Here is an 18,081-nt window from a genome sequence, read left to right on the forward strand (position 1 = left end):
GCTGGCCCCGAGCACACCCACAAAAGGATTACAAACACACTGCTTGTAAAGCAGCACAGTCCATTCACTTTCCCTGCTCCGCCCACACGTCTCCTACGTCATTCAAACTCCGCCTATTCGTTGCGCAAATTTATCAAATTCACTGAGATGTATTGTTATAAAAAAAAAAAACAACAACTTTGTGTTGGTAAAATCTTTAACATCACTCAAAAAACTTACTTAGTTATACAAAAAGATCGACGATTTTCCCTTTCTCTGGACATCAAACCCCGCCCTGTTCCACGGGGTTATTTCAGTTTAATACAGGCGCATTGTTGTTTTCTTATTATTTAAGTGAAAATGTGTGTGTGCGTGTGTGTTTTCATCATACGTTTATGGCGTGTGTACAGGTGCTAATATATACTTTACAATATAAAGAGGGACTTACTTCGTCTTCTCATAGTTACGTATATTTTTACAGCGAAACAACGAGCAGAAATATTTACTTAAGTAGCACAGCATTCAAAAATCCAGTCTAGTAACAGAAATTCCTCTCGATAATCATGATCACCAAGTTTATTAAATTATGCTGGTTATTATTAAAGATCATGTTGATTATAATAACACTTTTAAACAATGCGGGAGACATGCCTGCAGCACAATAAGTTTCGGGTAATAGTTAATACAGCATAACACTTTTTTTCAACTAGAGGAATCTGACTTGTGAAACAGGTTTGCTGATCAGGGCTGGGCCAAATATAACGTGTCAGATTCGGTGACTTGGATTGTCTGGTGTGTCTATTTCAGCATTTACCATCTGTAATAACAATCTTATCCTAAAAGCAATGCTTTTCAAATGTACGTTTGGGTCCCACCCAGACCAAGTTGGGGAAATTAGACACGCAATTCCGACGATAGACTTAAGTCTCTCACGAATATCCCCTGTTTTCGAAAAACGCATTCGGGTGAATACGTCAGACGGATTTCACAATGCTTTTCCTTTTGCGTTTTCATTTCATGAATGAGTTGAATAGATGAATACTCACATATGTAAAATAATAATAAATAATGCATAACCCATCAGTTTTGATTTTTGATTTTTTTTAAATCAGTATACACACAGACAAATATGTGTGTGTGTGTGTATATATATATATATATATATATATATATATATATATCAGGTATATATATATATATATCTCAGGTATATATATATATCTCAGGTATATATATATATTCCATATAGGTGTACACAAACACATGGGCATACACACTCACACACACACGATACATATATATGTGTGTGTTTACAGTTCACACTATAGTAATCAGAAGTCTGGTTTTCTTTTTTTTCCTGTGCAAAAACACGCACCCGAGCCCTGGCGTCACGCAGTCATTTTTGACATGGCAGGACTGCGTGAGTGATCAAGGTGAGAGAGTGAGCAACAGGTGTATCAATTCTCCGGAAACTTCCCTTACAGCTTTACCATGGGGACTCCGCCAGAGCTTGACGCAGGGTATGAAGTCCACCGTCTCGCCACCTTCAAATGCCTTTTCTCTGTTAGAAAGTCACGTGCGCCTTTATAAGATGTAGACTTTAATGGTCATATATGTCCGAAACTAGACAGATTATCAGTCTACAGCGGACTGTTAAAAAAAATCCGTACGTCGCAACTGGATACCACTTTCAACACTTAACATTGACCTGGTTTCTTTTACTTACAACAGAGTTGATATTTGCTCGATCCTGGAAACTGTAGCGGTCATTTAAAACTGGAAAAAGTATTTAAAGTGAAAAGCGAAACAAGAAAACTGAAGGTATTTGTGGCGGAACGGAATTCCTAGAGAGGTTCTCCAGCAGTCATGCATCGGTCCGGGCGAACAGGCGCTCCTGTGGGCCGAGCCCGAACCTGAAAGAACTGATTTCTGGAAGGAAATGCTGGAGTGGAGCGGACATCAACCCTGGGCAGCTGGACTATCGTTCTAACGATATTTGATATTACTTTGAACCGTCGCTGATCCAGTCTTATTGCACTGAGGAGCGGCCATCAGTTTCATCGTGGGGGTGTGCGGAACCATACCGGAGCGGACTTCGCGAAGTGATCGAGCAGAACTGCTGGACTTGTGCAAGATGACATTACGGCGGCCAGTGGGTCTGTTCGTCTTATGGGTGATGGGTAAGAAAGGAGTTGATATTATACTAGGGGCGTCGGAACCGGGGGACGATACGGGGACGTGCGCCCGGTAATATTTCATTTCTTCCTCCGATAAATAGACCTTTGTACTTAAACTGTTACCCTGTGTCCCCCAGTATCAAACTCTCTCCTATGCCACTGAATGCACTTAACTGCAGTAATGAATATTGTTATTATTATTACTTTGAAAAATGATAATAGTGCTAACGGTAATATGGTTATTTATATTTTGAAGAACAACGTCGATCTTTATTAAAAAGCAAATGCATAATGGGTTTAAAAAAAGAACAAACTAAAACGCCCTTCTCTGGCTGCAGTCCTTACGTTTGTGTTTTCCTGCTCTGGAAGCCTCCTCTAATATTTCTGGAAAAACTGGTTGCTGTTTTTCAGTTGGCCAATGGTCTCTGATTGTCTTACCGCGGTTCAGCATACACCCTGCGTCCCACACACTCTGCTTCGTTAACCACGTCTGGACCTTTCTCGCTCTCTCTCTGTGTTACACACACTCACGTTCTCTGCTCACTTTTAATCTCTGAATTCAAAGCATTTTATTCACATTCCTGTTTCAAATGCAGTAGTTATTTAAATAACAGCAACAATCTTCAATACTAGACCCCCCGCCCCCGTCCTCCGCTACATTCTCTTTCTTGTCTGCCTGGCCGCTGTGTGTGGTGATTTAGTGGATCAGTCGCTGATCCTGTTGTTTAAAGGGGGTTTAACAATGCCCTCTCTGGCTGAATCTCTGAGGTGGGGTGTAATGACTGTTTTCGAATGAGCAGGCAGGAACCCAGCCCTTTCAGCATCAAAGTCTGATGTGAAGACAAATAATCAATAAGGGTGAGAAAGATATGTGATCTTATGATCAGTGGGTGGTGGATATGGTTGGATATTCCATGCATTAAAGTCAGGTTTCAGAATTTGGTTTATTCTCTGCATTCAGACTACCAGCAATGGATCCGGAGGTCTAAAGTCTACTTCGCTGCAAGAAATTATTTGCCATTTGTACACTAGCAGACAGTGTGGGCTCTTTGTATTACACAAAGATGTACATTTTGTGTGACATCAGTTTACTTTCAGTGAATCTTTCTCAGCTTTAATGGATTCTGTTTATAACATGCTTTCGTCTAATATAGGGCCCAACCGGGGGATTTGAAACAATGTCCTTCCGATTCATAGCCACACACAGCACCTAGTTAGTTAAAAAAAAAAAAACGTGTATATGTGTGTGTTATATATTTATAATTATGAATCAAACATGTATATATATATTTTTCCCCCAGTTTCCCCAATATAATGTGTATACAGTTGACAGGGTAAAAAAACATCTGTCCATCCATTAATCACTCATACTGCTTGTAGGATGACGGAGCCTGAATTCTACCTCAGATACCCAGGACGTGAGGTTGGGGACACCCTGAATGGGATCTATGTCTAAAATATGTGACACAACTCAAGAATATATTTCCGAAACTCACTCAGTCCATGGAAAATGATTTTGGGAAAATTTGGAAATTTAACGATACTTCTTAGTTGGATTACATGAGGACTGAGTGAGTTCTTGTTCCCAACACTATAACATATTATGAGGAAGTCTGACTTTAGGTTATTGGCAGTCTGATATCAAAAACAACAAAATATAGTTAAATTCGTTTTTAAATTTTGCTCTTTGATTTGTGGGAAGCAGAAAAAAATACATAATATATGTGTATTACTTTGAAAAACAAGTAGCCGTACCTAGACAAATCTAACTATCAGAATACAACTCTGGGGCAACTCAGCATTTGATGTTACTTATTATTATGCGTTAGTGACAATGCTTGTTTAGAAGCTGGAATACTACTGCTGCAGCTACCGTATTGTAGCCAGATATTTTGAGAAGAAAAAATTTGCTCATCATCGTGCAAATGTGCACACGAAATATACGTATGAACTTCTAAATTTTGTTTCTTGGATGAAATAGAATTCACTTTAGATTTTTGATTCATGGTCAATCTGCACAGACAAAAACATACATCAGGTTGTTTTCACTTTAGAGATACTTCACACTTTATATGCGTGAGAGAGACCATTCTTGGAGTCGGGACATGACCCCCGACAGCTACAGTACGGGTGGCCTAAGAGCTTTACCATAGGATCACTGCCTGCCAATCCACGACCTTCCAGACATGAACACAGGACCCAAACCCCCTGGGCCGGACACCCCTTGGGCTAGACACCCCCTGGCAAGCGCTGTATATTTTACACAAGCTCTTGTTGGCTACATGATGGCCCTCTGCTCAACCAAAAACAGAATGAAACTTAACTGTATTTTCAAAATGCTTCCATTGTGTGGAGCAGGGCTGTTGATCTTTGCAGGAGATCTTTTGGTTTCTGGTATGGCATTTTTGAAGCCTTATTAATGTGCTAGCTGTGTCGAGTTTGGAATTTCAATGGGGCATGCAGACTGTAAGCAATGTATGGATTTATTTCCTATTTTTAAACTCAATATTCAAATAACTTTCGTAAGGAGGAAGGCAGCACAGTGCATCTGATAGTTTTCCATGTAAGTTGGGGTGGATTAAATGCAATATCAGGTACAAACATGATACCTGCTGGAGATGCGGGCTTTCCATTTTTCCTCTCTGATGGGTGATTATTTGTCACCCCACCTACAATGTGACCATGTCACACCCTCATTCCATTCACAGCCATTACTGGAGCCGGTACTCAGTTCAGAGTTCGGTTACTGCTGCTCTACAGGCCTAAGTGAGCTATCTGAGGCTTTCATTTTAAGGCCACGGCACCAGCGAGACTGTGGGATTAGGGAGGAAATGTGTCACTGTCTGCGTCGTAGCAGGCTTACAGTTTGCCGATGTTTACTGTAGAAGTGAGAGTCATTGCAAGACAATACAGTAATGCATGACGTATTTGTGACCTTGTAGCGGATGAGCGTTTGGAAGTTGGATGACGTTCGTTTGGGCGGAATCCAATGCATGTACATATGTGATGGGTTAGGATGCTGAGCCAATGATTGGAGAGTTGCTGGTTCAAATCCCAGGGTCGAAAAAGTATTTTCAGTCTGGGCTTATTAAACTGAGGGCTTTAACCCCAAATCCTCCAGGGATTGGTTGACTCTGCTTTCACGGTTTGCTTTGCGTTTAAAGTCTAAAGCAAAATAAACGTTGGCAAATAATGTAAATGCGACATATGTGTTCTAATTCAAAAAGCCTGTTTTAGTGGTGCTACACAGTCTGGGTCTTTAAATGCAAAATCACCTCAGTGGATCTGGTTTCTCTCTCTGTTCTCTTCTAACCTTACATTAATTAACATAATGTGCATATCACATGGAAAGAAAGTAGCTTGTGCCACCAGAAAGCACACATGCAGCGTTCCTGCGATTTCAAATATCACAAGATGTGAAAAACGGTAAGAATACCGGTTTCATTGGTCAGAAGAGAGTCTGAGCTCGGCCGAACAAAACAGACAGCTGCCTTGGTTAGCACTCGCGTCTCGGAGGAGGAGTTGAACTCTGTAACACCACGTTTCTTTAGTTAGCAATAAGAATGTTCTGCACGCTACAGTGCAGGCTCCGTCAATAATTCCAGAACCTGAACTGCAGGCATTCTGGTGAGCAGCGAAGGACTCACAGGATTGTCCTGTTCATGCTGGTATTAATTGATTTAATTTATTTCTGTTTTTTTTGTTTTGTTTTCCATTATATTTAGGTGCTTTTATTCAAAGTTAATGGTTTTAACCATTTACACAGCTGGAATTATTATTATTTTTTTTTACTGTTAATGACAGTGTTAGATGTCACTGGAACCGGCAGTATTCAGATTACAGTTTGTTTCTGAACCTCTGCACAGCTGGCTACCCCTCCTGCTTAGTTAGTGTAATTAGTAATTGCATTTGTTGCTGCCTTCATAATTTTCTAAAATCTTTTGAGATATAGCACCTATTTCGCAATAATCATCTGTTCTGCATTGCAGCGTGTTTTCTATCTCATTTTGGTGAGGAAGTAAATATGAGCCTGATATTAGAGGAGACTGGGGACAATTGTTGATTTTTTTTCTTAGCAATTTTTATAAAACATATGGTGTGGGCAGTGGTGGCTTAATGGTTAAGGAAGGACACTTGTAATTGAAAGATTGCAGTTTCGAATCCCTGACCAGTGAGGCATGACTGAGGTACCCTGAGCAAGGTACCACCCCCAAGCACTGCTCCCTGGGCGCTGAATTAGCTGCCCCCTGCTATGTCACATTGTCACATATGGGTTAAATGCAGAGGACACATTTCGTTGTTGTGTGCTGTGGGTGTCAGCAGTGACTGCTGATCACTAAAATCTAAAAAATCCTTTCAAAGTTATACTCAGGCTGATTCTTTGAAATTCGGGGCCCCTACAAAATGTTGCCTTGGCCCCCTCTGCCCAATATTACATAGAATTTTACAAATTAAATGGCCCCTGTGAAGTTCTGGTCCCCCTGAATCTGCCAAGGTATTCTGCTCCTCTGATGCCCCTGGTCAGAAGTGTAGGGTGGGGTGGGGGGTGGTGGTTTGTCCCTCAAATTTTAATTTGGCTTCATTCATTCATTCATTCATTCATTCATTCATTCATTCAAAACAAACATTTATATTTAAATTATTAAGTTGTGTCCCTCCCATAGTATGAAACTCTCTCGTATGCCCCTGGTTATACTAATATGCTACACATCGGTGGTTTGGGGGAATCTAAGTTATGCATCCCCGTGAACAACTAACCAACCTGTTCAACAATTGTCTGTGGTCTCCCCTTCAAACTGAGTAACTTACAGTGTGGTCTCCCCTTTAAACTGAGTAACTTACAGTGTGGTCTCCCCTTTAAACTGAGTAACTTACAGTGTGGTCTCCCCTTTAAACTGAGTAACTTTCAGTGTGGTCTCCCCTTCAAACTGAGTAACTTACAGTGTGGTCTCCCCTTTAAACTGAGTAACTTTCAGTGTGGTCTCCCCTTCAAACTGAGCAACTTACAGTGTGGTCTCCCCTTTAAACTGAGTAACCTACAGTGTGGTCTCTTCTTCAAACTGAGTAACTTACAGTAACTCCTGGAGCGCAGCAGTCTGTGGTCTGACAGAGAAACACAGGGAGCAGAACTTTCAGATGAATTAGTCGTACTGTACCTGAAAATAGGTGGAGCTGTCTTAGTACAATAAATGATTGTTTGCGGGAAAACTCGTTGGAGGGGTGAATTTTTTTGGTTGAAATGCAAAAAAAACCCACTTTCCATGTACTGTGACGATTTGCATGTAAACTGCTTCTGTCTATATAAACTATATGTGTGTTTTGTGGGGCAGAATGTGTATTGTGTGTTGTGTATTATTTGTTTATCGGTATGTGTGTTGGGTCAGTGTCTGTTGTAAACATTGCATTCTTTACCCTTTGTGCATCGGAACAAACTTTTTTTGTTTTGAAGAATGTTAGTAAAACGGTGGCTTTAGGACCGGCATGTCTGTAGCCCTTTAAAATTTAAAAGGGAAAATCTCTCGCTCATGTTTTTCTGGAATGCAGGGCTTTTTGACGTCTTAACTGAAGTTGACTTTAACGCCTGCCACACTTTCCTAGCATTCATCCTGGCTCCCACCGCCTCGCAGTCAGGCCTTAAAAACATGCCTTGTTGTGAGCTCATGGGCTGGAACCAGGACATGTGCGACTTTGAACCAACCCTACGAGGTTCAGCTGCCTCTCGGGGCTCAAACTCGACGACTGAACTCATTAATATAATTACACACTTCAGGCCAGGTCATTCAGACTGCTCTTTTTTGTTGACTTACTCACCACACGTACTGACTTATTAGACTGTAAAATTAACCCCCTCCCGGTGTACATGTGCTCTCTCCACCAGTACCTGCTGTCTGGGGGCAAGTGTTTGTGGAGCCCCTTGCTGGCGCGACGGTGCGCACTGTGACGGAGGGTCCCACCCGGCTGCCGTGCCAGTTCCATACGGATGGGCAGAAGGTGGTGCAGGTCAGCTGGAGCAAAGAAGGGCCCGACGGCAGCAAGGACACCGTCATCGCCGCCCACCACACGGACGGACACACGGGTAAGAGCCTCACCGCGTCCCGATCCTGCTGGAGGGCAGCCGCCACGCTGAGCTGTGCTTAGGGGCACAAATGTGACGGCCGTTGGGTTTTAAACAAGCCACCGTGTTTAACGGGAGATAGTTAGAGGGCTATAAACAGGAATTATGACATCACAATGCATTATCCCAAACATTATGAAGCAGTGAAAAGTCTTTCTTAACATGGGCGTATATTATGTGGGGGGTGGAGGGGGGGGGGAGGGGTTATAACCACTCAATAGTCAAAACCAGCCAGTGCAACCCCAAGCTGGGATATGTATACTATTTTGTTTTGGTATCTCTTTTCCTTAAAATCCTTATGAAATAGCCATTTAGCAAAAAAAGGGGAGTCCCACCCCCCCCCAGTGTTCAACCCAAAGTTACACCCTTGTCTCTGTCATCCCCCTCGACCTCAGAGTATGGGTCTTACTCTGGCCGCGTCTACTTTGAGAGCAGCAACCCCATAATGAACTCCGCACTGATCATCCATATCACGGATGAGTCGGACGAGGGGAAGTACACCTGCCACATCGCCACCTTCCCATCCGGCAGCTTCGAGGTACAGATGTCACTTATAGTGTGGGGTAAGTTTATTCATTTTAATTCTGCAAAAAAAAAAAAAAATTATAATAAAAGAATTGATTTTGGAATCCAATCTGACTCCATGCATCTTCATTAGTCCCACCCATCTCCAACCTGGACCCAGTAGAAATGGTGGAGGGCCAGCCCTTCAATGTGGCGGGCACTTGTCGCGCGGTGGGCCGCCCCATGCCCCGACTCTCCTGGGACACGGACCTGCCCGGCCAAGCCAGTAACCGCAGCTCGGGGCCTGGGTCAGTGTCCAGCTACTTCTCCCTGCACCCTGTGCGTAGCATGAATGGCAAGAAACTGGACTGCCTGGTGTGGCACCCCACCCTCGACAGGCCCCGCAGGATCCGGAACAGCCTCGTAGTGCATTGTGAGTTTTCCGATGCTCGCTCTTTCGTTAAATGTCTCACATCCCACTGTCTACCATCTCACATTATTTATCTTCACTTCTGTGTGTGTGTGTGTTTCTGTGTCTGTCTTAAGATCCTCCCGATGCGACCATCAGCGGCTTCGATGGAAATTGGTATGTGGGATTGGAGCAAGTGTCCCTCCGGTGTAACAGTAGAGGGCATCCGAAACCGCAGAGCTTTACCTGGACCAGGTATGAACACGCTGTCACTCAGTGGCAGATGCTGCTCTTCTGGTGCATCTTACTCAGTCTCCGATGGAGTGCGTGGCTCTCTGGGTTAGGCCTCTGTGATCTAAAGGTCATCTGTACAAATCTAGTGGTCGGTAGAGCAATTTCGCCATTGGGCTCTTGAGCAAGACCCTTAACCCCATTTAATCCAGGGACCGGCTAACGATGATTTCTCAGCTGTTTGTCATTTCAGAAAGGAGTATCTAATAAATGTATTTTTTTCTGCCTGCTATAAAGCTAGCATTACCGAAGTGGTGTTTACTTCATGGGCTGTCATGGGCGATTAATTATTATGGAATCTATGTGAACTGTAAAATGGGCAGTACCACTTACCAAGGGAAACTCTCAAGAGTTGACTGTACCACCTAAACATTAAAGTCACTAATAGGGGGGAATACTAATTCTAACACTTCTTTATCTCTCTCTTTGAGTCCCTCAGTCGCTCTAATTTTCTGCTCACTTCAGAGGGTGAGGTAATCTTATGGATTATGTGACTTAACCGCTTTCAAATAATTGTAATGATCAGTAGTTGTGGGTGTGTGCGTGCATGTGTGAGAGAGACACCCTGACTTATTCACTGCTGTAAAAAATGTAAAGACGGGCCAGCAGTTTTTCCCGTTTGTTTCGAGTCGGTGCAAAGCAGGTGAAGTAATATTTCTGGTGTCGTGTTGCAGCTTGTATAGCAGGAACCAGACAGATTGGAGTTTCACACGCGGGGGAGGGGGTTTGAGCGATTTCCAAATCTGCATGCTTCACTGGGGGGGGGGGGGGGTGGGGGGTTGAGTCCCCAAAGCTGTGTACCCCCACAGAGGGCTCCAAAATGCACGACCCCCCTAGGTCATATTAGCGGACATGACGCTGAGATTAGTGGCAGCCCGAGCTATAAGAGTGAATGGTGCAGCACCTTGGGGAGTGAGGAGTCCAGCCTTGCTCTGCCTTCCTCTCCAATGAGCTGGGCCACCTTTGGCAGAGCCATCGGCAGGCTGCGGCCTGGCCCGTCGCAGCGAGACGCTGTCGCTCCAGAGCTTGACACTCTGATCGAAGGCGTGCGCGCTGAAAACAGATTAAACTGAAACTGGCTTTAATTTCCACTGAACACATGTGGCATCCGAGTGCAGGGAGTGTACAGGAATTGGCCAAGCCCTGCATGAATAACCCTTGTATGCAGAGCTATGGTGGCTTTCAGGAATTGTGTTGTAATTAGTGATGAATAAATCAACTTGGGGTGTGATGTAATCAAGATTTTTTAATCAATGATTTTTTTTTTTTCAATTATTTTTAAAAACATTTTTAATGGCGCGTCTTTATTTCTATATTGATAGTCTTTGTTTAAGGTGGCAAGTATGAGGATGTCAGTGGCAAATTTTAAGGCAGAATTCTTGGCTGCACTAAGAACAACTTTTGTTCTGCGCTCAGGAATGGCGGTTCGCTTCCAAAGGGCGTAACCATGAGGAACGAGACTCTGCTCTTTGATCGACCCCTAACTCTGGAGGATGCTGGCCGGTACCACTGCATGCCACAGAATTCCGTGGGCACGGGGAGGGCAGAAGTTGAGGTCACCGTGTCCGGTAGGTGGGCAGTGCGGCTGTCAGACGCTCATACTTTCAGCTGCGTTTCTGCTATTCCGTTTGACCGTCTTGTTTATTCTGTTCGTTGCCTGTCAGAATCACTCTTTATTCTAACCAGCTATTTCCCTGAATTGCGTGTCCATGCATGCTTGAAATCTGCATTTAAATTTTCAAGCTCAGGTATGCTGAATGACAGCGGAGTCTAAGTGACAGACACTCACGGTGATTAGAGTTGTCACACAGAGCCCTTCGAAATGAAACATTTTATTGCCTTCATGGTCTTAACAAATCTTGAAAATACTAAAACATACGGGTGAGGCGAGGTCATTAACGGAACATTTAAGTTGTGCTTGTTTTGGTTTTTAATGTGTTTCTGCTGCCCCCGTGTGTATAATATGTGTAACTGCACGTCCGATCTTCTTCCCAATAGAATTTGCTCCAAAAAAATTCGACAGCCTGCTGATGATCATCGCAGGTGTGGTCATTGGGGTGCTGGTGGTAGTTATGGTAATCTTGGTTATCCTGGTGAACCTCTACCACAAGCGCAAGAACAAGAAGTTGGAGATGGAGCTGACTGAGAGAAAGTGAGTCTGAATGGCAGGCTGTTTGGAAGCGTCCAGGAGTGTCACCTTGCAGCATTAAAAGTGGGTGTTTCTGCTTTCCAGGGAGGAGATCAGCACTCTGTCCAGACAGGCCTCCTTTAGGAGAATGCACACCATCAGCACCGACCACCATATACAGGTACCGGGCACCATGCAGCTTTCAGATCGGACACACATTCACACTCTGACCTGTGGCATGTAGCTGTTCGTGATGCGTATTGTAGGTCTTATCTGACCATGTATATTCACACTGACCGTCTCTCTCCCTCTCAGGCGGAGGACTGCGTTCCTCTCAGAGTGGAAGGCACCATCCGCAGCAGTCTGTCCTCCCTAACCCCAGTTAGTCTCTCACTTTTTCCTCCTGTCTTCCCTCCCTCTTTCTGTGTCCTCATTATTCATCCGAATCCCTCTCTACCCTCACTGCCCCTTGTCTCAATAACTCCCAGTATCCAAGGTTAAATCCTGACTCCAGTAAATCTAATAATAACACAGAATCTGTCAGAAACAGTGCTGTATGTGCGCAGAAGAGTTATTAAAAGAAAGACTCTTACATATTCACAATGATTATATGCACATAGATGCATATTTTCTGAATTAATTCAAAAAAGAATAATTTCCCAGTGGTAGAACAGCAGGAATCTTTTATCACTTTCTGCTGCCAAGTATGGCCCTTAAATCTCTCTCTCTCTCTCTCTCTCTCTCTCGCAGGAACAAGGTCGCAGCAGAGACAGCCACTCCACTCTCTCCGGTGGCCGGGGGGGTTTAGACTCCTTGGGTCGACCCGTTATATTCAACTCCTCACGACGTGGGGAGCGAACGAAGGAGAGAGATTTGGATCGGGAAGTCAGTGGAGATGAGACTGTACTGAGGGTGAATTCCATAGTAAGGAACGCTATGTTTCCGATCTGGGTGTGTGTGTGTCGATTAGTTGCACCCATGTACTCAAATGAGGTTAAGGGCTAGTCAGTGATGAAGTTCTACAGAAATACTCATTTGGTAGCTAAATCAACCCATAAACAGAAAATGGTATATTAGCGTGGAATATCTACCATGTAGATAATGTACTATTATCATACAATAAAAAGAACTGCTGCTATTGGTGTGTACGAAACCCATTTGAAGTCATGTGTTTTCCAAATTATTACTTTTCCCCCCAGTAGATTAGTACAAACTGGAAATGAACAGAAAGCTTTACTAATTACTGTTCTAACTCACTCTGTGATGGTCTATAGTAGGATTTCTCAAATTACAGAATGAACAGCAAGTTCGTCCAAACCCATGCACCTTATGAACCAGTATGGTTAACGTAAAATTGCTGGTTTTTAGTTAAAAAAAAAAAAAAAAAAGAAACTATTTAGAACCACCAAACTTAACCCCCCCCCCCCCTCAATTAAACAGCTGAAATGGTCAGAGAGCGTTAAAAAGTTTCTTTATTGTTATATATTGATGTCTATATCAGAAGTTATTGTTGATTATTTATTGTTGATTACAGTTTATGAAAATGCTGCTTTTTAACTGAAAGTTGTTCCAAACCCCTGAGTGCTGATCTGATGTGAACCTTAGATCAAAAAGTTTTGATAATCCCTGGTGTACAGCAGCAGCACAGAACTTGAATGGTTAGTTACTACGCTCTTCTCTCTGTCCTTCAGGACTCCCGCCTTCCTCCTGCCTTCCACCCCCCTCTCCTCCCCTCCCTCCCTCCGTATGAGCGCACGGCAGACCTCAGGCTCGTTAACGGCAAGGCCGGCATCCCTGGATGTGACAGGGCTCAGCATTCCCCCCTTAACTCGGCCTATCCTCTGCTGACGGACGAGGAGGACGAGGAGGAGCAAGGCCAGGAAGATGGAGAGAAGCACAGAGAACACTGCGAGCACAACGGCAAGACCAACAGCACCCAGATCTCGGAAGCTTTGAATAACAACTTTCACTACAGCAACGGAACCTTGCGGCCCAAAATCCCAAAATCCCACACCAACGCCATCCTGATCCACCCTAAGGGTCAGATCGTGTGAGGACTCATCCAGCTGGTTTCTGGTCTCGCTTCTACTCAAGGCTCTGCCTGCTCCGCCCCCTGGCTGTACATCTGCGAATGACGGAATGACCGCTTCCGGAAGACGGTCACATGACCCACATTCCGATAGATCTCCCTTTTCTACATCACTCGGTTATTGTACGGTCATATAAAGAGTTAAGCATGTCAGACTGAATCAGTTTGACCTGTTTGCAGGGGTACTACACAATTTTAATTTTTCTTTTGAGAATCCAAAAACATTTAAATTTGCTGCCACATTAATCTTAGATACTGAAGATGTAAATATTTTTGCCAAAAATTACTACATACTATTTTTTTCCTTAGACATTGTCCAACAATTAGGGTGTAAGACAGTTATGAAGTATTAATATTTTAACCATCTGTATTATGAATTTTCAATGGTCATTGTTTAATAGTTCTGTTAATGGCAGTTATGAGAGAGGGAGGACCCTGCATTGACACTGGGTATTACTTTTTAATCATGTGGAAAAAGGCCGATGTATATATAAACAGCACACCTGTATGTTGCAGGGACATGCAGTGTTGCTATGGTGAAGGTATGGAGAAAAAAAGGGACGAGAATATTATATGTTATACTCACTGTGGTTGAAACTTCAACTGTATAGCAAGCATTGTAATGGTTGACATAAAAGTGTTTAATTTATAAATCCTGAACGGATGAAAGAATCGGTCAGCTACAAGGGATGCACATGACCTACCATCACATTACAGCTACCACTGCGTGTGACCAGATGGTCGAAAGACAATGGAGAGCTGATCGCTTCAGCTGGCCTGGGTATGCTGCATTTTATAGTTTTGCGCTGGACTTCAACTGGTTTCTGAAAGGACCCTTGCCATTCTGCAGAAACCAGTGATTATAGTATTTTACAGAACTATATATAAGCACCAAAGACTTTTTTTTATAGGATTGATGGAATGTTTTACAATATTTTAGCAATACACCTCTGGCTCATTTTCATTCATGAAAAAGACTATATGTACAGACATGCCCTATGCACTGTTCTTATATTGGTGCCTTTGTGATGTTTTTTGATACCGTATTAAAAATGAAAATGGATGGAGTTATCTAAAAATGCAAGGAAGAATCTAGCATCCCTCCACTAAAGGTTTATGTGCTTGAATTAATTATTTAGGCAAAAGTTATCAGCCTAAGTGACTCGGGATGATGTATTGGATGTGTTTGCATGTTCTGCCAGTGTTTCTCCCTACAGTGTAAAGACATGCAGCTCAGTGAACTGGTGTTACTCAGTTGCCCATAGTGTGCGAGTTGCCTGCCCTATGATTGACGAGTGCCTCACTATAAAATGTCGTCTTCCCTGTGTTTTATATGCTCTAGATTCTAGGCTGACCAGGACCCCATATTGGATAAACGGTTATGGAAAATGGATGGATTATTTTTTAAAATTAAGAATGTGGAATTACTCTCAATTCGGGGCCGTTAATCATTCACGAGATCTTCATGTACAAGGTTCTGTTTCATCACCTGACCTTAACAAAAAAAAAAATTCTAAATGGGATTTTAATTTCAGTTACAATTAATGGCACTGATGGGTCTCTGCCAAACGATCTGGTGTGAAAGTTTCTCAGGATCCCGATGAGTGACGAGGCCAAGCTCGTCAACTGTTCAGCAATGGCAAAAATAGGTGCATGGTCTGTCTGCAGTGTGTGTCTGCTCTGGCTATTTAACCTGAAGGCAGGTGTTTTTGGTTACATTTGATTTTATAAGCTCTTTTGATGATTGTTCAAAATGAACGAAAAGTAAACAAAAAAGCTCGAATGTTTGTTATTGAAATATCGCTAGTAATTTAAAATTTTGATGAGGTTTTGTTTACAAGTAACAAAAACACAGATGGAGTATAGATGGATATACTGGTAATTATTGCACAGAAAAGTTTCCAGATAATGTAAAGACACATCGCAGTGGTTTTAATACACTGGAAAAAGGAAACTTTCATCTAAACCAGGTACATTTTATATACCAACACTGTAAAAACATTCCACCTCAGAAGAGGAAATGAACCCTAAACTGTTTTGTTAATGCTGTTACCACTGCGCGTTCAGCTACTTGCAGATAATTCCAAATGCGCAACAATTTTTGTAGGAACTGGTTTGGTTGTGGGGATTTTCTGTGGGAACTAGTTTGGGAGGTATAGGTACTCTGTGGATTTATGTGGTATGGTCTCTATATCAGGACTGGTTTTGGTGCCACTGCCTCTCCTTGGGGGCTGGGTGGAACTGGAACTGGAAACGGTTTGGGAGGCACGGCATTTTTGGAATAAGCACTTTGATACAAAAATACAGCAGCAATCCATCTACCACACACTATCCAGAACCCGTATCCTTGTATGTTCTCCCGACAAACATACTCAAATAAGATTTTTATAACGTTAACTCGGCCTGTGAAGAGAAAATACCTTTTGTCAAAGACCTAGTCTGCCACCTAGTGGCGTGGTGGTCATAAGGCATTGTCCAGGCCCGCAAACGCTTCACATGGATTGACATGCTTCTGCATCTTTATTTATATAAAAGATTCCGTAAGAAGAAAAAAAATACAGGCAATTGTCTTAGAAGTGTTGCAATGGATTGCAGTTGCAGGAAGGTTTAGGAAAGAAAGAGGACCTTTGTGTGAAGCATATGAAAAAGAGATCTGGTGAGAATTTGAATTATAATAATAACCAGTCATTTAATGATCGTGTCAAAATATACTGTAGTGGATCAAATCTGGAAAAGCTGATCTTCGACATGGGGAAAATGCTGTGGGCTTTAGTTGTGCTCCATTTGGCTGCAGAACCAAGGAATGATGTCTTTCCTTTGTCTTTCATATTTTAGGTGACTGCCAATCATTAACTCATTAAACTGGAAAAAAAAATTCCAGAGCAGTGACACCAAAGAGGTGGTGAATTGAGCAATTAAAACTGGATGACGAGGCAAAGTAAAGCATCACACGGTGAGACAGATGTGTATGTGTATGTCTGTAAGTTAGCTGAACAGAACAGCTGTCATATTTCTATGTCAGCTTGTAATGAGTGGAATATTTTACTTTATCAATATATCTGTCAGGGCCATTTAACTCAACCTGCAGTGAAATATATCTCACTAACTGTATCTTTCCCATTTTCACAGTTGGTGTAAGTAGCACTGGAGGAAAGGGTTCCTGGTGCTTCTGGGTGTCGGCGGTAATGCACTGTCAGAATACTGCGGGGCAACTCACACGTGCCTAGAAATTAAAACCAAAACTAAGCCGGCCTCTGTTTTCGTTCTCGATAACTGGTTGATAGCTGTTCATAGCTATTGATGGTACAAAAGAATTTCAATAGAGTCTACTGGTTGTTATGATGTTCAGCAACCTGAGCTCAGAACCTCTTCCTGTACTCAGTGTGGTCATGTGACCAGTTCTTGCCTGGTTGAATTTTTTTTTTACTGAGTTAAACAAAAACCTGACCACTCTTGCTATTGCTTTTTGAACAATATACCTGATTAAAAATCTCTGTGGAGTTTGGGTGCTCTTCCAGTGTTGCATTTATTTCTTCCTATAGTAAAAAGACAAGCCATTTGGCCCATCCATCCATCCATCCATCCATCCATCCATCCATCCATCCAATCTTAGTCAGAGTTGTGGGAGGGCCTGAAGACTACCCCAGGCAGCATAGGTTATAAGGCTGGGTTACAGGACGCCAGTAATTCAGCGTATTGGTATCTCTGACTACCTGTAATGTGTGAGCATGTGCCCACAATCCCATCCAAAGTCTTACAAACCTTGTGCCACGTTGACTGAGACATGCTGCAGCCCTGTACTGGCTAAAACACTAGAAAGTAGATGGACAGACGTTTTCTATATTAAAAACCACAATATTTCACACTGTAATATTCCATATTGACCAAGAAGCAGAAGCACCACCTGAACACAGCATAGTCTTGCAGAACTTGGCCAACTTGATTGTCAGTCTGACATCTAATATACCATGTCCTTGTGGCCCAAAGCATCCAGCCCACCTGGGCCATCGTGAGGTCTTGTGTGCTTCCCTGATTTCCTCCCAAAGAAGGTGCTCCAGTCCTAGGCAGGTATGGCAGGGCCAAAGCAAATGATGACTTAATGCATCGTAATCTATCTATATCATTTATGTATTTCATTTAGGGTCTGCTGCATAAATGTTAATGATAAATAAAAAAGTGCTGTATATGTTTATAAATATGAATATACAGGATATGGTTTATATTTTACGTTTTCCTACTTTAACCTTTGCAAAGCAAATCACGTTGTGACCCTCCATCTAAGCACCACTGAGAAACAGCCCGTATAGAGAATACAGGACGTGCCAAGTTATCAACCACAACTGCCAAAAACCGTAAAGACACTGAGATCAGCATTACTGGCAGAGCCAC

The 18,081-nt window shown here is 42.8% G+C and overlaps 1 protein-coding gene across 2 annotated transcripts; it reads left to right on the top strand.

The window, feature by feature from the left end:
- The first annotated feature begins 1,363 nt into the window (after positions 1–1,363).
- nectin4a (nectin cell adhesion molecule 4a) lies at positions 1,364–17,197 on the top strand. Of its 2 annotated transcripts, none has more exons than XR_007381257.1 (12): positions 1,364–2,159; positions 8,035–8,232; positions 8,667–8,834; positions 8,930–9,208; positions 9,322–9,439; positions 10,892–11,043; positions 11,474–11,627; positions 11,709–11,784; positions 11,919–11,984; positions 12,354–12,527; positions 13,295–16,645; positions 16,822–17,197. XR_007381257.1 is itself a non-coding variant. In XM_048970904.1 (12 exons), the coding sequence occupies exons 2-12, from the start codon at positions 2,114–2,116 to the stop codon at positions 13,655–13,657; spliced, it is 1,794 nt and encodes a 597-aa protein (XP_048826861.1). In that variant the 5' UTR covers positions 1,366–1,499; positions 1,711–2,113; the 3' UTR covers positions 13,658–17,197. The 2 variants fall into 2 exon arrangements, 1 of the variants encoding a protein (XP_048826861.1); XM_048970904.1 differs by having other exon boundaries at positions 1,366–1,499; positions 1,711–2,159; positions 13,295–17,197.
- Positions 17,198–18,081: the final 884 nt, after the last annotated feature.

The sequence above is a fragment of the Brienomyrus brachyistius genome, chromosome 12 (genome assembly GCF_023856365.1).
Source record: "Brienomyrus brachyistius isolate T26 chromosome 12, BBRACH_0.4, whole genome shotgun sequence".
Taxonomy (NCBI): Eukaryota; Metazoa; Chordata; class Actinopteri; order Osteoglossiformes; family Mormyridae; genus Brienomyrus; species Brienomyrus brachyistius.

What these genes read in the sequence shown, in the direction of transcription:
- nectin4a (XM_048970904.1), top strand. Translation starts at nt 2,114, where the DNA reads ATGACATTACGGCGGCCAGTGGGTCTGTTCGTCTTATGGGTGATGG. An exon ending in CAGAGCTTTACCTGGACCAG is followed by an intron (nt 9,440 to 10,891) that starts GTATGAACACGC and finishes TTCTGCGCTCAG; the next exon opens with GAATGGCGGTTCGCTTCCAA. An exon ending in GCACCGACCACCATATACAG is followed by an intron (nt 11,785 to 11,918) that starts GTACCGGGCACC and finishes TCTCCCTCTCAG; the next exon opens with GCGGAGGACTGCGTTCCTCT.